A 22,863-nucleotide genomic window follows, 5' to 3' on the forward strand; every position below is an offset into this window, starting at 1 on the left:
GGTACTTTCTAACCATTTTAATGAGATCAAAATTGATATTTATAATATGCGATCTTACAACCATTGAGATACTATTCAACGGAATCTCTTTATAACCTTCTAAACCCTTCAAGGATTTTCATATAATATTTACTGTCTAGCTAGACATGAGAATCATTTATCATGCGTATTCAAGTTTTTCATATATTGTCAGACTGAAAGGAACCTTATTGCATCCACCTTAGGAGTATACATCTCCATACAATAATGTAAGGACTTTTGTGAAATTTTTTTATTTTCTAATGCACAAGCATTACTTCATATTTTACGATTTCACTTATTGCACAATAATTCATTTGTACCCCACTGACATTACATCTTGGATATGGACAAAATAAGTCCAAAACATCACTTTTCCAAGTGAATAAAAATATACTTGAATTGTATTTTCTTTTGGCCAATCATTTACCTGTCAACTCTCGACAAATTTAATATCAAGATCCTCATCATCATTTATAATTTTGAGCGCTACAATATATTCAATATATCGTCGATAGTTATTTGATATTGATTCTAATGTGACATAACTTATCAAACTTGCTTTATTTTTCATCATTTTCAGGTACTTGAACCTTTGCCAAGGTTTTTATAAAGTGTTATGTCATAGTGCTTTTTCTAAAGCACTTGCCTCATTATTTTGACCATCTTAATCATTTGCTCTTTTTCTTCTTCAAGAAGTTTTATCTTTCAAATCGATTAATTTATCACGCTTCAGGCGTGCCATAAATTATGTCCTTCAAGGACTTTCATTGGAGCATTTATAACTGGATTATAACAGGTCAGCAAATGCGTCTGACAATTGACTTAAATTATCTCTTCAAGGAAAATCATACCAATGATAATTCATTATGTATAACTTATTTTTCAATTGTTTATCTCCCCCTAATGTTAGAGAATCTAACATTCCCTCAACCTTATTTGGGGACTCATCTTTGTGCATTCCATAATGGTGGAGCAATGGAATAATATATCGCACATTTAAATTTCTAGATGAGAATTATTTGGTTCCTGACCCTAAATCAATTGTGATAGGGGAACCTTGTTGGCTTGATACATACAAGTGTTGCTACACTTTAAATAACACATCTCATACCAAATTTTTTTGTGAGTTTTGTTCTCATAACCAATGGTTTAACTATTATTTGAGGCATATAATTTCTGCTTAAACCATTTGGATATATACCAACATTATCAATATTGTTTTATAATTTGAAATGTGTTCTTTATTTATCAATTTGAGCAAACAACCTTTGCAAAAATTAAATTGCAAGTTGATAATAAAGCACATGTGATTATAACAGAGATGCATCTATATAATAGTAAATGGTCCACATGACAGGTGAACGGGTCCATATTCACCTTTTTATACATTTCAAAATTTCAGGAGATATAATCTCAACCTTAGCTAGTGCAATGATAATTTTATCATGAGAACAAACAACACAAGAGAATTCTTGAAGAATTTATTATTTCTTCAAATATATAATACTATATGAATTCTCTGTTATTTCTATATCATATTTAAACTGGGATGGTCATCAATCGGCCATGCCAACTGATATTTATTTCAATAAACTTCTAGTTTATTTTGCAAGTGATTCTATCATCATGCCCATACTTAGTTACCATAAACAATATGCAAATATGTGTAATCTTTCACGTAAATATTTATAACCCACTTTGATTGTAGTAATATCAAGATCTTAAATCTTTCCATATTTTATAGTCTTAATATATTTTTCTTTGACTATTTCTTTGAAACTTAAAAAAGTTTCTTTCGAGACTTACTACAATTCCAATATCATGAGCAATTTTATTTATTTGGATAGTAGCACATTAGCTCACCAAAGCTCACAATTAACATTGAATACTACTACATATTTCATAGCATTGTTTGTGTGGTAAACATCTCTTTTAAGGAGAAATTTATATCATTATTGTCATGGTCAAAATCATTACAAGCAAAACTTGTTTCTTGATTTACTTTTGTCATTAGTATCTCCTCCCTTTTATTTAATATCTGGCAAAACATTTTTGATGCACAAAAATACATGCATAACCAATGACAATTTTTGTGGCAAGAAATTATTTCCTTCTTTTGCCCTTTCGGTAGTTCATACTAAAACATACCATAATATTTGTGATGTACTAAAAGTACTTGACCAATGATCATTTATACCAAAATAAATCTCTTTATATCTCTCTAACCTCCCATATGGGTGAGTTGTGGTATTTATTAAATCATGCATGAGTATGTCCTTATTTATAATTTTCATCATCTCTGGATACACTCATTTTCAAGAATGGTCCATTTTTCATGATACTTACCACAAGTCACATTCTCTTCAAAGAATTGACTATAATCATATATACATGCTTCATAATTATTATTTTTCATTAGAAGGTCATTGTCATGCTTTGAAATTCATCATAATCATATGACATACCTCGACATCACTTTTGAAAGGTCAAGTGCACCTTCACTTTATATTTCTTTATTTTGATGGAGGATTTATAAAATCAAATTAGTTTGCACGATAATTGTGTGTCCAATACCTTTCATACCAAATTAGATTACAAAAATTAGCTTCACTCTTTGAAAGACCATTTTGAGAACTCATAATGTTCTTTCTTTTATAATTATCACAATGATGACTGTTATAATTTTATCCGTTCACGTCCATATTCATATGTCCAATCATAAAATAATCTTGTCATCTTTTAGACTTTTATTGTATTGCTATCACATTCTCTTTTAAGAATGAATCATATTCAATGGGATGGACTTCACAATTTTTAGCAAGAGCATATTGATTTGCTCAATCATCACTTTATATCAATATATTGCATTGGGACTTTAACCCAATGTCTTATCCGTACAAAGGCATGCTAGGCCCAAATACTAAAGGACTTGAACTCAAAATCTTATCATAATGGTGCATCGAGACTTTAATCGATGTCTTACCCTTTTGGTGCGATGAAACTTGAATCCACCGCCTTACCCTCAATCAATAAAACTTGCCCTTGAGCCTTTGAAATATCATCACTTTGTTATTAATAGCACAAATAACAAAGTGCGAGAAATTGAGTTTTAAGCCTTAAGAGAGGCCGGAAGGGTAATTCTGTCATTTGACCTCTTTTAAGAAATTTGATGATTCTATCGAGTCCCAAAAATCAAATTTAATAGGGTAGCATTTCCAGTTTATTTTTATCGGACTCCGAACAATTTCTTAAGGTCCATTTGAAGGCATTTTACCTTGTGTCGAGTTGCTAGTTTTTCAGTTCCTGGTGCAAGTCATTTTGACCTTCGCGATCCATAGACTACGATCATGATGAATATGTTTCCTTAGCCCTAGCAATCACAGACAGGGAGTGTCACGACCCAGGGGTACCCCCTAGATGAACGTGCCGTACTTGACCCCGAAGGGGTCTCATACAAGCCCTTAGCAAAATCATCACATAAGATACTAGAAAAGTACGGGAAATTTAAGACTTCTTTAGATCCAATCAATAGAAAACAATTTCATAAGCAACGGAAGTATTTTACTAACTCTTTATCTCAAACCATCTATTAAAATTCATGAATAAAAGTCTTGGGACGCAACCCATATAAAGTCAAAAACATAAGGAAAAAACATAAAAGGAAATAAGGGATATTGTCCTCGAAGCTATGAGGACTCACAAAGTTTTCAATTACTCTTCAAGAACCTTTGAAACCTAGCCTCCAAAGAACTCAATCTCTAAGACCGTACATTTGATTAGAATGTAGGCAATATGCGTTAGTACAAAATGTACCAAGTAGGATAGCTAGCACAACAACATAGGAGCATCTCAAAATGGTTAGTCAACATAAGACATAAGCATAAGAGATAATAATATAATCTCCAACATGAGTATCACATAATCATAAGTCAACATAAGACAAATTTAATGAGCATAGGAGACAATTCATAGTCATACAAGAATAATTGGCTCTTAGTCCTCTACACCATAATAGCACCATTCTTAAGTAACCTCAAAAGCATGCAAGTGCAAAGCAAAAAATGCATTCCATAATACCACCCACGCCAAGTACCCATTTAAAGTCATCTTATTCATAGTTTTTATGCATGGTCATCTCTTAAGTTTTTCTACCAAAAGGGAAATATACTCCTAAGTAACCTCAAGACACGCTTGTGCAATGCATGAAAGGCATCCCATACTACCCTTCACACTAAGCATAGCCTTGAAGTCATCTTAGTCATACTCAGCCTCTCTTGGTCTTATCACTAGTTTAACTCTCATAACTAAGGGAATCTGTCACCTTTAGTCACTCATAACAAGGAAGGCAACTATAGCACAATCCTATCTTACTATCTTCTTTAGTAACCCAAAGTCATACTTATGCAATACATGCATAGCATCCCATAATACAATTCACGCTAAGTATAACTATTAGGTCCTCATACTAATACCTATTGGCTAGGAACCTTGTTCCTTTCTTTAACCTTAGAACACTATGAGGTACTCTCTTAAGAACATCTTAGTTCATTTATGCTTTAGAACACTATGAGATGCCTCTTCAAGCATGTCTAAGTTCATTGGATATGGAGATTGCTACTAGAAACCATAACTCAACTATGTGAAGGCCTCCATCTCATGAGACCTAACTTTAGAAAACCCACACTTTACTACGTAAGAGTTCCCCCTTTGACTTGGATAGTCCTCACATCAACTAGGTGTAGTTCTCCTTTCAACTTGGAGCCCGGACCCTCTCTTGTGTGACACTCCATCTCATTTGTCTATATCCACTAGGGGTCAAGCATATACCCCTAGATTCACTATTAAGCCTTGCTTAACATTCATATCTCATGGAGATATGTCCTTGACATCCAATCCATGTTCAAGTGATTGTATCACCTTATTCTATCAAACATTCATAAAGTAGGTTAGGTGAGTATAGGCCTTTCACCACAATTGTACCCATTAGACTCTATTTTCACTTAGACTTTACTCTCAAAGCCTTATCATCTATAGTCAATCATATTAGCCTTAAACATTCATAACTAGGAGTCTTCACTCTTAACAACTCTACAACATGAAAGCATCCTATGAACCTAGATTTCAAGGCCTTCAATCACATTCTTCATTACTAGGTGATTCTAGCCACAATTCATCCTAAAGGTTCAATTTCAACATTACAAGTCAAGATCAATCATATTTAACTAGGTCTAGTTCAATTCATGATTCATATTCATATCCTTGCATAAACTCTATACATGATGACAATCCTAGAAGACCTATCAAGAATCATCAATTTCATATCAAAAAGGCATAAACCCACATACTTTGAATTCTAGGGTTAACCAAGGAATTCACATAAATTATTCATAATGTCATGAATCAACACTAAATTAACCAGAAATAAGAATTATCCAACCAATTGGAGTCATACCCAACTATACCCACACATTGGAAGTAACCATAGCTTAGATTGGGGTTCTTCTTCACAAATTAGGGGATTACTAAGGGGGATCTATGGGTGAAAGAACCCATAGATGAAAATCTAAACATACCTTAATCAATTCCTTAGCACAAGCCTTCAACAATGGAACCTTTGATTTTGACTTAGCTTCAACCTCTAGCTTCTTCTTCAATGAGGGTCTTTCTAGAGAGAGAAATATTTTAGAGGGGAGTGATTTGGGGTTTTGATTTGAGTCTTGTATAAAGCGACTTAAAATTGGGGGATAAATACTTGAAATAGTCTAAATAGGTGAATAAAATACATACAAAATGACCCCCACTTAAACATAGTCGAATAGGAATTTATTAAACTAACCTTCACTTGGCAGCCGACTCCCAGGCTTCACGGCTACTTTGACGGCTCGTCAAGGGTACCACGGCTCGTGGTGGTTCCCGTGGTCCCTTGACCAGTGGCCCTATCAACTTGCTATGCCCCGCATTTCCTAAGGCACTTTCACGACCACTTTGACGGACCGTGGTCAAGACCACGGATCGTGAAGTGGCTCGTGGACTTGGGGCAGTAGCTTGGCCTCAAGGCCTTGCCTCTCATGGGACTAACAGGTTTTCACGGACCGTGGTCAAGACCACTAGCAGTGAAAGTGGCTGTGGACCCTTGGGCAGTAGCTTGCCAAGGTTGGGCAGCCTTGGCCCTTTTGCTTAGGCTTGCCCTTTTGCCTTGGTACTTGCCTTTCCCATGCTCAACCAAACTCTAAAAGGTCTTCTAAACTACGAGGTTTAACACTTACCTTGACGTCCAACCACTAAACCTCTCATTCTAAGCACGTAAAGTCTCATCTACGACTCTATTTCACATATATCAAACTCTAGAACCCTAGCTCATGGCTCTAGTTTAGTCTACAAATTTTCGGGTTGTTACAAGGAGTATCGCGATCGCGATATAAACTTTGTGTCCTTCGCGATTGCGATGATCATTCTTCACCTGGACAAAACCTAAATTCGGAATTTTCCCCATTTTTCTCATTTTCACTCGATTTGGGCTTAGGAGAGGCTATTCTTGGATTTTTTTCTTAGTAAAATTCGTTTGGGTAAGAGCCTTTAATCATTCTTTATCAATTCCTTCAAGTTTTATCTTTCGAAAACTCTTTTAAATCTTAATTTCAATGTGGGTTTTGGGGGGTTTTCCCTTAAGTCGAAAAATTAGTATTTTCTTGATTTGGAGCTCGTTTCTTGATTGCTTTTAATGGGGTTTTCAACCACGAATCCCTCTTGTCTTGTAAAACATTTTTTTCAATTAAAAAGAAAATCTGATTTTAGCCTTTTGATTTTTGAAGTGATTTTTGAATTATTTTACCTCGGTTTCTAATCCTATCAATATGGGGATCATCGGGCTCCTTTTGACAAACTCTATCCATTCTTGATAGCTAGGGATCGTGTGGTTGATGAAGTACTTCGTTAGAGTTGTTCGAGTGATGTTTTAGCCTTCGAGGTAGGTTTTGTTATCCCTTTTTTAGACTTAGATGAATAAGTGATCTTTCTTAGGGAATCAACTGTGAAATGAGTTGTAGTATGTGTTTTAGAGGTTGTTAAGTGTTGACTTTCTTGTTTAATTCGTGTGATGCCTATGTATGATGTTTTGCCTGTGTGGAGACTTGTGTGATGTCTTTAAATGTTGCTGAAAACCTATGATATTTGAGTAATTTCCCGAGTGAGGAATTGTGTGACCTATGTTTACATTTGACATTGAGATATCCGAGTTAGGGGATTGAGTTGATTTTTTCTAAAACATCTTAAAATGAGCGAAATGTTTTTCTAAGTGGTAAAGATCGATTTAAATGGATTCCTCCACTACCCCTAATATTTGAGGTATGTTCATGACTTGTTGAATTTGGGAACTTGATACTATTTGAAATTCTTGATGAACTAATTATGCCTTTGTGTTGTATGTATTATGATGCATTCATCCTCATGCAACATATCATTGTTCATGGAAATATGAAAAAGTGGAGAACTACTATCTTTATGTGACACTTTACTTATATCCTTGACTACGTGCTAGGTGGTAAGTTGGTAAGATATTAATATTATGAGATTGGTATATGGATTATGAGTCCCCCATGGATCGTTGTCTAGCAGCTAAAGCTTGACAAGGTGTATATGACAGGTTGTGGCCCACCTAGTCCCACCTCATCATTTTATTATTAATTACATTGCAGTGGCCAACTTTGTTGTATTGTGTGACTAGTTTATTTGTATCATTTTGTGTTTATTTTATTCGCGCAGTTTTTACATAAATTGGCAACACCGATGACTGAGTGGGACTTTTATGCGTGTAGGTGAAAACGTTTTATAGTTTATTTCTTAAGTCTGATTAGTTGTTTATACTCAGTCGGTCTAACCTACTGAGTACATGTAGACTGTACTCACCCCATACTTCTGTTACCCTTTTGATGCAGATCATAGTTAAGGTGATGCTAGTAGTGGTTGATTGGATCTAGCGGTTTCTTCTCTTTTGGAGTTGCGGTGAGATCCTGTTTTTCGAATCGCCATTGGTCTTCGTCTATTATTTACAATCTTTAATTTCCTTTAGCCTGATAGAAATGTTCACTTAGTTTTACTTTTCAGATTTTTGCCAATCCTCAACCCACGAGGACCTATACAAGTGTACTATGGCCCTAAACAGGCATAACAACAGGGTAGGTCATTACATTCCTCCTATAGTGTTCTTTGAAGAGATGGTTGAGAATCTAGATTTTCCATTCTCATTTGATGTTAATACATGTATTAAAGAGCTATACTTAACACAAAATATGAGCAGATCTTATCTTAAATAATGTTGTTGAAGTTTGGTTAAAAAGGGTCTTGGAAGCTCCCAAACACTTGGTGAAATTCGGTAAAATGAAAGTGGCTGCCCGAATTTGCCTTACGAATCTCGACAAAAATTTCAGGGATGCCTAGTAGCTGTGTTACACCATGAATCAACAAACTTGCTACAAAATTTTAAAGCAACATCTCAACAGTCAACACCAGGACAAGTCGATGTGATCTTTCTATCTTAATGGAAGACAAACAGTAACCATCTTAGCTCCAGAAAAATGATGTCAATATCCAAGGAAAACGGCAACGCAACACTCATGGAAATATCAAAAATTTCCTATCAAGAGTCTTCAAACATCTTAAAGATACCGGTACAGAATTTCAACAAGAAAATTCCCATTTCAATATCAAACTATATCCACATGCATGTTCGCTTTGTACAATAACAAAAATCTGATAATAATACAAGAATGTCAGTTTCCCGCATTAACTGGACCAGAAAAACTCCATCATTATTTTAGGCCATATGGGACGCGGAGTGCACCAAGTGTGGCAGAGTGCTCCTCAGCTTCCTTACAGAAGATCTCTTCCCATATCTTGAGAAGTTCTGTTTCACATGCTCAAATCAGTAAAAACTGAACTGTGATATGCAACTTAAATTTAATGCATAGGGTACCCTCATCTAAGCAAATAATATTTAAAGAGGTCATCTTGAAGATTAGTACATGAAAATGATGTTCCCATAGCATGTGTGTCACACTGCTACTCTTAAATCTCTTCACTTATGTCGTGGAATGATGTGGATAATTATTATGCAAAGCTTTATTGCTTACATTAGTACATAGTAAACACATGTAATTACATGAAATAAAAATACAAATCAAACATACCAGATTTATCGGTGGATGAAAGGCACATGATGATCATGTCGAACCTTGGGACCTTTGTCAGATCTTCCAGGTATCTAATTGCCAAATTCATATCTTCACTGGTGAATAGCAGGAAAATATCATGTCAAGATTAACAATCTGCAAAGTCTACTTGAAGATCCCACCTAAATGTACCCCATACTTACATGAAAAATGTAGCAACACATCTTACAATGTCCATGAGCATCGGAGCAGATAATGCATTTTTAAATATTCTGGGCAACATTGCAGGTGAAGTGACCTGAACAGAGAAAGCAGGTCTAGATTACTGAAACAGGTGCAGAAATGAAAAAAGTAGTCTCTTGACTGTTTTAACATAGATTTGACCAATAAATAAAAAGAAAAAAAAAAACCCTTCGGGGTGGCCCGGTTTGGGCTTGGGACTTCCATGTTGGAGGTCTCAAGTTCGAAATCCCTTGCCAGCGAAAGCAAGGGGTTTGCCTTCTGGGTCGAGCTCGTCGCACCAGGCTTGCCTAGTGCGGGGGTTTTACCCTGTGCACACCCAAAGGGTAGCGGCTGCGGGTTTCCCTTGTCATCAAAAAAAAAAAAACAAGATGACGAGAATAACTTAAAGACCTTCAATAATTGAGTTTGCAGATTACGATCACCAGAAAGTCCCCGCCAAGAAACCTCAAACTGATAGGCTGAATTTGGTGCTGCAATATTTTTTGCAGCTTCAGTCTTCGCAAGACCAGCTGCTCGAGCAGCAAGCTCTTGGACAGATTCCTCGAGTTCTTGCTTGCTTATTTTGTGAGTTTTCTGCAAAAATATTAAGTAGGGCATCAAGTGTATGTGTAGAATTATATTAGCATGACAGAAATGACAAAATACTAGTATGGTATCGCCTGTAAATGAAATACAAATACAGTTGTTACAGTTGTTCACTAAATTAGTCATAAATAAATTCAGACACTTGGAGGTACTAGCATTCAATGTTTCACCAAATGTGAAACTTCAGTAATGGATATGCATCAACATAAAATACTCAAGCAGGTTTTAGAATATATGTTTAGAATAGAAATACGAACAGAAATAATCTATAGAATCCTACTTTGAAGGGGATTGTAATAGTGTCTATAAATAAAGTGCAATAATGTACATACACAGTTCAATAATATTTTCCTCCTTTATTTCTTACAAGGTATTAGAGCTTTGATGAGAAATATTGGGGAAAGAAAACAAAATCAGTCACTCTGCCTCAATTTTCTGGCGACTATTTTTCGTCATTTCCTTCTTCTGTCGGTGTTATGTGAAAACCAACGCCACCACAGGGACCCCTACCTTCTGCCGACCAAACCTCAGTCAACCACTCCGGTAGCCGACCTCACATATGCCTCCCAGAAGCTTCGTCACTTCCGACGAGATCTGACCACGCGTCGGGGCTGGAGCCTGTTTCGGCCAATTTTCCAGCAATGTTCTTGTTCAAGATCTACTTGTCTCTTGATTCCAAGACGACCCATTCACTTTCCAAATGTCATATTAATTTTCCGGCATTGAAACAATTTTTTTTAGATTCCAGCAACGGTTTATATTTTTTTTTAGATTTTAGGCTACAATTCTGATTTCACAAGATGTCTTTCGGAGTTGATATTTTTGGCTCCCAAAATTACAAGAATTGGAATTTCAACCCTATGATCACTTTAGAACCATTAATGGGAAGCTCAAACTATTTAGCTTGAGCTTCCTCAATTGAGTTGTGGTGTAAGAGTCAAGGTGTCCAAGACCACTCAACAAACAATGCTAGTGTGGTAGATAAAAAGGTAAAAGCTAGTGAGGAAGATGCAAAAGCCAATGCACAATGGGAGAAGGTTGACGCTCAATTATGTAGTCTCCTAAGGAAATCTATTGATTCCAAGTTGGATACCCTGATTTCGCCCGTTCTAGACAAGTTATGAAGTTTGGGAAAAGGCTTCCTTTATACAGAGACATCTCGTTTGTATGATGTGATATCTCAGATGGCCAACTCAATGAAACAAGAAACTAATGTCTACTTACTTGGGACATTACAGGCAGTCATGAAAGAATTTGAAATGTTGATGCCAGTCACTACAAATGTGGAAAACCAACAAGAGCACAAGACAAATGTTGTTTCTAGTTCTTACACTTACTCGACTTCCTACTGACCATGATTCAATGCGTGTGATCAAATTTTAGCTAGTCCTACAATTCCTACAATTGAAGAATTATTCTCTTATTTACTTCGCCTTGCCGCCCCTCCCAGTCACAAAGTGGTTTCATCACTCACCGTTGACTCCTCTTTTCTCGCATCTCAAATCATAGAAAATCAAACATATCAATCTACGGAGAATCAAGGAGGAGGAGGTCATTTTGGAATATCTCAACAAGTGTAGTTATTGAGATATGCTTGGACACACTCGTGACATATGCTACTCTGCATGGTCGACCACTCAATAATGTTCATACAACTCAAAAGGAATATAATGAGTCCTTTCATTGTCGAGAAAGTAAACAGACATCTCAACACCAAGCCTCTATTGTGCAACCTGATCAACCATCCAATAACTCTCATATTACTTAGATAGAATATGATGAGTTCCTTCAATATCGAGCAAGTAAACAGACGTCTCCACAAGTAGCCTCAGTTGCTGGTAATTCCTTTGCTTGTGTTTCTAGGTTTCTTGGATCATGGGTCGTTGACTCAGACGCTTCTGATCATATTTTTGGTAACAAATCACTTTGTCTGAAATTGTTTATTCACAATCTCTTCCTACTAAAATTTTAGCCAATGGCCAAACAAAACCAAAAGGAGTTGGAAAAGACAAACCCCTATCCTCGGTCACTCCAAACTTTATTCTTTATGTCCCTAGTTGTCCTTTTAATCTTATTGTGAGTGTTGTAATTCAGTTTATGACTCCCATGTGATAATCCTTGGAATGCAATTGTTCATATTTGGTGATATATAAAGTCAACTCTAGGTTAAGGACTAATCTTTGAAGATCGAGGCCATGAGCACAACATTGGACATACAAACACTAATTGTGCAGGGTCACCCGCTGATACACGTTCTACATCTGAATATTGTGTTTTAATACGAGGTAATTGGTGTCTTAGAAGACTAAGAAATAGAGTATGGTTGCTCAATCTAGTGCAGAAGCAGAATATCAAGAAATGGTTGTAGCAAATTATTAGCTAGTTTGGATCAAACTGTTGAGAGAACTAAAATTTAGAGAAGTTGGTCAGATGAAACTTGAGTGTGATAATCAAGCAGTCCTTCTTACCACGTCAAATCTAGTATTTTCATGCGAAGACTAAGCACATTGAAATTGACTGTCATGCGGTCAAGGAAAAGATACTCTTAGGAGATATTGTTACAAAATTTGTGAAGTCGATTGATCAACTTGAAGATATCTTTCACCAAGTCCCTCACCAGTCCTCATATGAATTACTTTTGTCACAAGCTCGGTACATATGACTTATATGCACCAGCTTGAGAGGGAGTGTTAGAATAGGAATAGGAAAGAGAATAGTATACAGAATCCTACTTGAAAAAGAATTGTAATGTGGTGTCGGTAAATAGTGTCTCAATGCAATATATTTCTCTACTATATATATGCCAGATAATCCTTAATATGATCTTAACCCGACCAGATGCGGTCCCTATGACGAGTGTTACGATTGTGCATTACTTAGTTGAAGTTTACCATGTGGATGGCTTGCTCTGAATGTGTTCATCATGCGGTAGATGTCTCTAGAGCAAAATAAGTGCATAAGCGAGCAAAATAAGGTAGCTTTATGTGTGGTAAAACAAGCTAAACAAGCATCTGACTACAAACTAACCCTATGTTGGTGATCAGAATTGATAATGACTTAATTTTTCATCCAAAAACAGAAATGACATTGGTTTAGTCTTTGCCTATTGTATGCTTGCTCTAAATTTGTTCATCATGTGGAAGATGTTCTAGAGCAAACAAGTGCATGATCTAGCAAGTGAAGATAGCTTTATGTGTGGTAAAACAAATTGATCAAGCATCTACAACAAATTAACCCTATGTTGGTGATCATAATTGATAACGACTTGACTTGTTCATCCAAAAAAGAATGATATCGGTCAAGTGTTTGTCATCATCAAACATGGATTATGAATACCACTGTCAAAAAGGCTATGAGACAAAAGACAGTTTTTCACAAATAACAATATATTTGCTTAATAAAGTTTTTGACACAACATTATGTATACTTATATGAACTGGAACCTTCCGATTGCCTTTCATGCAAAGGGAAATGGATAGGGGTGGGGGATATTCAATATGATAAGTTTCAAAACAGCACAGAAGGAGTAGCAGAAATAACTAAATCCTGGAGTAAAACCTTTGCAGTCCCAAAAGCAGGATTCAGGGTAGGAACGGTTGGAGAAGCATCTGAATCTTTGTTGTTAATCTGCATATGAGTATCTTCAACTTTAGCAGTCCCAGGAACATCTCTATTGTTTTCCTGCCACAGAATTTGAATGTTCAAGGCATTGTGGATTGGTGAACACCAGTATTGGACAAATTTTTCACCAGCTCATAAAATATATTAGTTACCCAATAAATGATCTACTGTTAGCATCATTTTAAGTTCAAATTCCATGTTGAAATTACATTATAGAGATTGTACATATTACGGAAACAGAAGCAAGTAAATTTGACTTGGAAAGTCGTCGTTTTATTGATCAAGAAAGCTTGCTTATATACATGAAGTCAATAACTGATTGATGCTAAAAATCTGTTAAACAAGTCTATCGCTAACTAAAATAAAGGAACTGAACTTAAAGATAGCTAACAAAGTTTCAAAAAATAAAAATAGAGTCCAACTATCTGCAAAACAAATCAGGTAACATTTGTGTGTCCTCAAGAATTGCAGACTCCAAAGTTTACTTCTGAAAAACTCAACTTCTTAACATGAAACAACTTTGTAAACAGATCAGCAATTTGATCTTTTAACCTGCTTCTTGCACTTCCCTAGTAAAGTTAATCGGATACTTGCTTGGTTTTCCCATGAAAAATAGATTATGAGAAATAGCTATGGCTGTCTGATTATCCACAAACACTTCTATGCTTTCTTGTTGTTCTAAATCAAGATCTTCCTTAGCCAACAAGCTTGATTTACGGCTGCTGCTGCAGCTATAATTCAGCTTCTGCAGTTGACTGTGCCACAAAATCTTGCTTCCTTGAGCACCATGAAAAACATCCTGAACCAAGGCTAAAACAATAACCTGAAGTGTTTTTCATGTCATCAACTGACCCTCCCCAATCACTATCAGAATAACCTTACAATTTGAAATTCTGACTTTTACAGAACTTAACACCATAGTCCAAAGTTCCTTTGACATACGTTATCACTCTTTGGGAACCTTTCATGTGCATTTCACTTGCACAATTCAAACATCCGGACAAGACACTTAATGCTTGCAGAATGTCAGGTCTTGTGGCAGTGGGATACATGAGACGTCCGATCACACTTCTATAACTAGCCAACCTTGAAACTGCCATCATCCTTAATCAACTTCTCTTTTTGTTTCATTGAAGGTGTTCATAGATTTGCAGTCTTTCATTTTGAACTTCTTAATTATCTCCCTTGCATACTTCTTTTGGACACGAACACTTCATTTTGAGTTTGATGAATCTGCATTCCAAGAAAGTAAGACATTTTTCCCAAGTCTGTCATCTCGAATGTTTTTTTTCATTTCTTCCTTGAATTCCTCCATCAATTGAAGGTTGTTCCCTGTTACAAGAAGATCATCAACATAAAGTGATAGAACCACAATATCAGAATCTCCTTTTTCAATTAACAGAGTTGATTCACTTAGGCTGTTCTTAAAACCTAAGCCTTGCAAATGCGTGTAACAAGCCCTTGGAGCCTGTTTAAAACCATAAAGGGCTTTCTTCAATAGATAAGACTTTATCTTCTAGTCCCTTTACATAAAAACCTTGAGGTTGCTCCACATAAATTTTCTCATGTAGAAAACCCATTTAAAAAGCTGACTTGACATCTAATGAAAGATTTTCCAACCTTTTTGAGAAGCAACAGTTAACAACAGTCTTATAGTATCAAGTTTTTTTGAGACAAACAGTCTTATAGTATCAAGTCGAGCAACTGGAGCAAATATTTCTGAATAATCAACTCCAGAATTTTGTGAATAACCTTTTACAACAAGTCTTGCCTTGAGCTTGTTAACGGAACCATCGGCATTCAATTTTGTGCAGTAAACCCACTTCACACCAATGACCTTCCCATCTTGAGGCTTTTCCACTAGTTGTCAGGTCTTTTTCTTGTCGATCATTGCAAGCTCATCCTCCATTGCAGCTTGCCACTTGGGATCTGAAATGGCTTCTTCAAATCCAGAAGGCTTTAAAATGGCAACATTGCATCTCTGGTATATGTCAAAGAGCAACCTTCTTCCTCTCAAGATTGAGCATCAATTACCTCATCATAATCTGATAAATTGTTTATAATCTGCTTCTGGCTAACTTCCTCCCAGTCCCATTGCTCATTCTCCAAAAAATACATCTTTGCTTACCATAATTTTTCCAATATGAGGCTGAAAAGTTCTGTAAGCTTTAGAGATTGTACTGTAACCAATAAATACTCCAGGTTCATCTTTCTTGTCTAACTAGTCCCTCTTAACTTGTGGAATATGAGAGAAACACAAACTACCGAAGATTTTTAAGTTTTTTTAAGGACGGTATAACCGCATCATACCTCAAAAGCAAGGGCGGATCTAAGTGGGAGGTAGAGGGTTCAATTTGAACCTCCCTTGAATTTTATTAGGAGGTTCTTGTTTGTGTGAGGCTAAATCTCGAACTTCTAAACCTCCCTTGAATTTTGGCAGTGTGACTATCCCATTTAATTAAGTGAAATTTGTGAGTTCCGTTGTTCCTTTCTCAAAGAAAGTCCCTCTTGATTTTGTGTAGCTGCTTTAGAACCTTGTTGGGGATAGGGAGCAGGTCAAGAACACTGTTAATGAGAGTCGGACTTCAACACAGACAGATATTGCAATTGCCAGGAAGCTAGTCTATTCAAATTCCTCGATGATACCATTCAACAACTCACAATTCTTGTACCCACACCCAAAGGTAAGCGAAGTAAGCGGGAGGAAAAATCCCAATGCAACAACCTGTAATACTTGTAAGTTCCTCTATGTTAGACACATGGTTGACATGGTATATAATACTTTTTAGCACATTGAAATGTAGTCCTGAGAGAGCTATGTCAAATAGAATGCGCACCTCGACTAATTCCACAGGAAACCTATCCCCCTCCACTAGCAACAGGTACCAGGTAACTCTATCCACCAATGCTAGAATAGATAGGAAGAAATCACTAAGCTTTTGTCTCTGGTATGAGATCTCATGATTCTGAACCCACTTCATTGACCACTAGGCCACACTCTTCGTCATCATATAAAAAGTCATTACAATCCTCTTTATCTGTTGCATCTCCTCACACCAGTTTAACTTTTAGATGCTAAGTGCTAGAATACAAATTTCACTTATTAAAGAGGGTACTTGAATATTATTAAAATAACTGGTAGAATCAATCATTTATAACGAATTATGACAAGATGACAGTGAATTGGTCCATGCTTTGCATTAAGATAATTAAATGCTATAATACTTTCCAACAGTTTAAAGTGACAACCTTGGCAGGAATTGTCCAAACTTCAGCCATCTTTTGAGAACTACTTGATACAGATTGGATTACAGGGCCAGATTTAATTGTCTTTCCAGATTTTTGAGCCCTTTGTGCAGAAACATCTGTTGCTCCTGATACTCTTTTACGAATCTCCTACAAGGTTGATTAAATTGAGAACTAAATAATCTGAGATCAATGCATAGAAAAACATAAAAAATGTCAAGATTTTAAACAGCCTCTAAAAGGGACCAAGAGATCTTTCAAAAGATGAAGCTCCAGAAGATACAAAAATGTATCATGGTGCAATCAAGGAACACTAAACATAGATCTTCAGTGCATGCAAAAAGAACTTTATCAGTTAATTTGCATAAGTTCCTTCCTCCCACAACATATATGCACAAACAGCTCCATTTCTCATTAACCAATTATCATGATAAGCCTACATGGAGCAGACATTTTGGCTTGTAAAACAGGAATTACATTATTTCAATAGGTGAATTGCTAGCGGAAGTATAGTATAGCTGTTATTTCAATTGTATCACCAGTGCTTTTCCTCATTTCATCACGGGAAATATTGTGCAAGACACTTCAAAGGACTAGTACCATCTCACAGACCTAGAAGTCATGCCAAAGTATCTCCAAGAAAGAAATCATTCCAGATTATTATAATGCAAACTCTTTTTAAGAAAAACAAAAAAGAGATTGCATCTAAACTAAATAGAGTGATCACCTTCTCATACAGAGCCTTAACTTCTCCATACTGCTTCTTGATCTCTGGGTTCTGTGGTTCCAACCTCAATGCAAATTCAGCATCTGTGCTGCTACAGTTGCATTAGACAGGAAACCTGGATATAACAGTTTTCCGTGTGCTTACATTTTAAGATTAAACTATACCTTCAATTGATTCTTTCAATTTCCCAAGTTCTTTCCTAGAAGTTGAACGGCGAGAATAAGCTTTAATGTAACGATCATCCAGATTCAAGGCCTCTGTGCAGTCGTTCTCTGCCTCTTGAAACCTAAATACATGAGGAGATATACAAAGAGGTAAGACAGTTCCTAATTTTCAAGCCTTTACTATACTTCACCTAAAAGAAAAATGAAGTGCATTAAACTTGCCTTTTGATTTTAAGATAAGCCATCGCTCTATTGGCATAAGAGACTGCAGTTGGTGAAAGTGCAATGCTTCTAGAATAGCAATCAATGGCTTCATTGAACTTTTTCTGCTTAAAGCACTCATTACCCTAGGAAACAGCATATAATGCAGATTACCAGCTATAATGACCAAGCTTTGCATTTTCAAAAAAAGCACAATTAATTTGAAGGATCTAACGTACCAGCTCTTTCTCTGAATTGGCATTGATGTTGCTCTCTTCCGATATCAGTTCACTTGATAGATGGCTAATTGGATTGTAATTTTTAGAATAATTATATGGACCAGCTGCACTTCTGATCGAGGTAGATTTGCCAACTCGTGTCCCATTAACTTGAGGACTAGTAAGAAGTTCACTAGTACGGCTCCAGTCTTCTCTCTGTGCAAGGTTATTAGGAGAAATGGGAAACGTTTTAATACTGACAAGTCAACACATACAAAATCATTTACAAATAACCCACAGCACTAGTCCACATGGCTGAAGTATGTGTGATGTAACCTCTTAGCCACATGGCTGAGAAATTTATAAATGGCTAGAGACACTGAAATCAACGCAATTTCCACAATTATTCAGATATTGACAGAAAATCTAAAAAAACTCTTAAACGAAGTTAAGCTAACAACAGCAAATATCAGAATCATTATCACAAATAAAAGGTGTTTCTCTAAGGCATTCCAGGTATCACTCAAAATCCCTTAGAAATGCCACACAAACATATGAAAGTTGTCTCAGAACATAGGGGAAAGCAAAATGACACGTCAAAGAAAAGTGAATTTCCAAATTCAATGATGGAGTCAGGATTTTCACTAAGGCTATACGAAGTACAAAAAAGGTAAACATAGCAAGAAGTGGAGAGAATTTAACATCTGCTATATATACATAAAAAATAATTGACATAGCTCCTCAGGTGTCGCCAATGCACAATTCTAATTAACTAAAGCATCATTTAGCACAGTATATATGAAGATGTATGTTTTATGAAATAAGTGATTACCAACGTCTCTTTGCCATGAGCCTGAGATTTCATCTTTTTGTCTTTACCCTTCAATGATAGTTCCCAATCTTGCAAGTTATTCAAGAGCCCCTGCATGTCCTGGTCAGCCAAAAAATGTCAGTAAAACCGAATATCAAGCAAAGTAATCGTTAAAATTACAGACATGGTACGCTTCAAACATTTTAAGAAATTTAAAGAGAAAGAGATATAGGTAGCAAAATACCTGAAATTGATCGCGAGAGTGCTTGCTTGGAACCTTCGCCATTGGCGTCGAGCTTGAGGGTTTGTTTGGCTTTCGCTAGGGGTTCTGGGATAGTCTGGTTCAATTTACGAATAGTGAAAAATGAGTAGAGGGTGTCTAGCAAGTATAACAAGTGTTGAAATTTTAAAAAAATGATTTTTTAAGACATAAATTAAAAAATGCGATAACTTTTGACTAGTCAAAGTCAAAGCTTTTACTCTGTCCCTAAATACTTGTTCACTTTTGAATTGACACCATAATTAAGAAAATAATAATTGACATAGTGAGTTTATCATTTTATCTCTATTAATTATGAATTGGATGAATTAAAAATTTAAGATTTTCAAGAAGTTCTACCTTTTTCAAAGTAATTAATTGGGGGTATAACAGATAAAAAAAAATTGTCTGTTTCCTGATTTGTCAAAATGGAAAAGTAAAAAGGGACAAGTAAAAAAAGAAAATTGGACAAACAATTAGGGACAAAGGGAGTACTAATTAGGAATTAAGTAGGGGGTAAAATGTACTTCTAAAATTTTTTAGGGATCGTTTGGTAGAGTGTATAAAAATAATGTTAAATAGAATGTCTTAGTTACGCTTGCATTAATTATACATAAATTATATTTATGCATTGTTTGGTATGATGCATTAAAAATAGTATGTATTGCATAAAAAAATTATTTACAAAGACACGTTCCACTATTATGGTGGAAAAGATGTAAAAAAAGGTTTTGAGGGGTATTTGGGTCTTTGATTGAGTTAATGCATGCATTAAAACCATTGCATTATTAATACCTAGAAATTCATGGTGTTAGTAATGCACACCTTAATACACAATAGAGTGTATAACTAATGCAAACATTAATTATACATAGATTAAAAAAAATACTAGTAATATACAAAGTTTAATGTGTGTATTATTTTTCCTAATGCACTCTACGCAACGAGCACTTAAAACTTTATTAAAATACAAAATAATCCACTCCTTCCCCCAAAGGTTCAAATTTATTCTCTTTCGTCTTCTTAGAAAGTAAAATTTTCTGGCCTTTCTTCATCTTCTTCTCCTCTCCATTTCTTCTTCTTTGTACTCGCGTTGTCCTCCTCCTTTTCGTCCCTATCGTCTTGTTCCTCTCACTGCAGGAGTGGTTTCAACATTTTTCAAAAGTAAAGTTCTTTTTCTTTCTCTCGTAGTTAGGGTTTCAATATTTCTTATGAAAATGATGATTTAGGTTAAAGAAGACCAAAAATAAAAAGTATATAGATTTCACAAATTTTGTCCTTGAATGCCCTAATAAATATGTTTTTGGATTATTCTTGTTGTGGTGTGCTTTTAAATATGTTGTTGTTATTTGGTTGTTGTCGTTATACTCTTCGTGAAAAAATATGTTGTTATTGAAGATGTTTTTCTCTTTGTGAGAAAAAAATATGTTCTTGTAATTAATGGTGGATTGATGTTGATGGTTGGTTCCTCAGATCTACTGTAAATAAATAAAGCATTTGTTAAAGTACTTACAACAACTCTTGAAATACTTACAACAACTGCTAAACTTTCTGAAACAATTGAATGAATCAGTTGCTAAAGTTTCTACAACAATTGAAGATTTTCTTGGGTTATTCATTTAGTGATGTGTTCTTATATATGTTGTTCTTGATAATTGTTGTACTCTTTGTAATAAATTAAAAAATATGTTCTTGTGATTGGTGTTGGCGTTTGGTTGGTATTCTGATGTTAAGCTTGAAAAATATGCATATTTTCTTGGGTTGTTCATTTAGTGATATGTTCTTAAATATGTTGTTTTTCATTGTTGTTGTACTCTTTGTGAGAAATTCTTAAATATGTTGTTTTTCATTGTTGTTGTACTCTTTGTGAGAAAAAAAATGTTCTTGTGATTGGTGTTGGTGTTGTTGTTTGGTTGGTATTTTGGTATTATATTTGAAAAGTATGCATATGTTGTAACAATATGATAACTTGTGGTGGATAGATGAAGTAGTTGTTGAAGTTGCTATAACAAATCTACTAAATTACCGAAATATGTACAGCAACTGCTTAAGTCTATGATTCAACTGAGGTTTGTTTTATAGCAATTTCAGCATTTGTTGCGACAGTTGCTTCATCAACTTCAACAATTGCTTCATTTTCCTCTTTATTTATAATGATTGATTAAATTAAGAGATTATTTCTATTTTGTCTTTGGTGTGTATATTAAATGGCTCGAACTAAAAGAAAAAAAAAACTATAAATGATATTCCTACTAGAACTTCAGAAAGAAAGCAAATTAGTAGACAAAGAGAAGCTAAAGAACAACAAAATAAGAACATTAATGAAACACAATTAATAAATCTTGTTGAACATGTCATTGTTGAGAGTGAGGCAACATCAAGTTGTAGGCAACTGGATAAGGCTTTAGAGCAGTATAAAGAAAAAGAATCTGAAAGAAGAAATGATTCTTCCAAAGATGATTGTGATGTTGCTGATACAATTCAAATAATACTGAAAATAATGGAGAAGCTTCACAAGACAAGAATAGATAAAATGGGGTCCGATTAAAAAAACGTCATAATAAACCTATACCGGAATCTCCACCCGCCAGTCCTTATGTCGCTAGTCCTTCAACTGTCATTCCTTTTGTCGCTAGGCCTTTAATTGTCGATCCTTCAGCCGCCGATCCTTATGTCGCTAGTCCTTCAGTTGCCAATCTTTTTGTTGTCGATCCTTCAGCCGAATCTGTCAAGCTTATTGGGTATTTATTTTAACTTTGAGACACCTATGGATACTCATACAGATATAATGGATAATATTCTGGTAAGATTATAAATGGGGAAACCGTTTAATGATTTTAGAAAAATACTGAAGAAACAAGATTTGAAAAAAATTCTTTAGGTCTACGATTTTCGAAAAAATATTTAGACCTGGATGAAAGTATGAATAGTCGATTTTAAATGAAGTTGGTTATTGCATCCAAATGCACACGCAAGTGTACGCAGTCGTGCATTTGTAATTTAAAGCAAGTGTATCTCGAAAGGTTGATATTTGATTCTAAATTATCGATTATTCAAAGTAATTAAACTAACTAATATGATTCACATTTGAGTTGGAGTTAATATAATGACTTAGGAACTTTCAGGGCTACAACCTACTTTGAATTCATGCAGACGATCCCTTTAATGGTCTTTAATTGGTTATCAAATCAATGATTTACAGGGTTAAATGTATGATCATGGTCTCCCGACCTATAATCGCCTACTGTAATTATCAGTCTAACTATATCGTTGAGCGGGGATAGACTGAACCAATTACTGAGCATTACGTTTTCATCATGTTTATCAACCAAGCAAGATCTCAAGGCATATTCCTATCCTAGATACAAATCAACCTTAATTCTAGAGAAGATCATGCTCCTTCTGTGCCACGTTCTATCCTCATATTCCTCTCCCGAAATCAATTCGGACAACAAGTTTATTTCAATGATGGCCAATCACGAAATATTAAATCAAGGACAAAAAGAGCAATTTATGCAATAACCAATTCCAATCCTTCAAATTCAATAATATACAATCGTCTTGTAGCCACAACCCTAGAATAAAGAATTTAACTACTCA

General features: G+C 35.3%; 1 protein-coding gene across 3 annotated transcripts; it reads right to left on the bottom strand.

Annotated features, from left to right (window-relative positions):
• Window positions 1–8,613: 8,613 nt before the first annotated feature.
• Window positions 8,614–19,380, bottom strand: LOC102604898 (RNA polymerase II-associated protein 3). Of its 3 annotated transcripts, none has more exons than XM_006339871.2 (12): window positions 19,249–19,380; window positions 19,026–19,124; window positions 18,215–18,409; window positions 17,997–18,121; window positions 17,775–17,896; window positions 17,611–17,693; window positions 16,887–17,030; window positions 13,575–13,697; window positions 9,822–10,004; window positions 9,392–9,486; window positions 9,207–9,304; window positions 8,614–8,923 (listed from the first exon to the last, which is right to left on the bottom strand). In XM_006339871.2, the coding sequence occupies exons 1-12, from the start codon at window positions 19,288–19,290 to the stop codon at window positions 8,829–8,831; spliced, it is 1,404 nt and encodes a 467-aa protein (XP_006339933.1). In that variant the 5' UTR covers window positions 19,291–19,380; the 3' UTR covers window positions 8,614–8,828. The 3 variants fall into 3 exon arrangements, with proteins under 3 accessions (XP_006339933.1, XP_006339932.1, XP_006339935.1); XM_006339870.2 differs by having other exon boundaries at window positions 16,887–17,033; XM_006339873.2 differs by lacking the exon at window positions 16,887–17,030.
• Window positions 19,381–22,863: the final 3,483 nt, after the last annotated feature.

This window comes from Solanum tuberosum, unplaced genomic scaffold (assembly GCF_000226075.1).
Source record: "Solanum tuberosum cultivar DM 1-3 516 R44 unplaced genomic scaffold, SolTub_3.0 scf00012, whole genome shotgun sequence".
Lineage (NCBI taxonomy): Eukaryota > Viridiplantae > Streptophyta > Magnoliopsida > Solanales > Solanaceae > Solanum > Solanum tuberosum.

What these genes read in the sequence shown, in the direction of transcription:
- LOC102604898 (XM_006339870.2), bottom strand. Translation starts at nt 19,290, where the DNA reads ATGGCGAAGGTTCCAAGCAAGCACTCTCGCGATCAATTTCAG. An exon ending in TTTGGACAATTCCTGCCAAG is followed by an intron (nt 13,698 to 16,886) that starts GTTGTCACTTTA and finishes ATTCTGTGGCAG; the next exon opens with GAAAACAATAGAGATGTTCC. An exon ending in TGCAAACTCAATTATTGAAG is followed by an intron (nt 9,487 to 9,821) that starts GTCTTTAAGTTA and finishes TTCTCTGTTCAG; the next exon opens with GTCACTTCACCTGCAATGTT.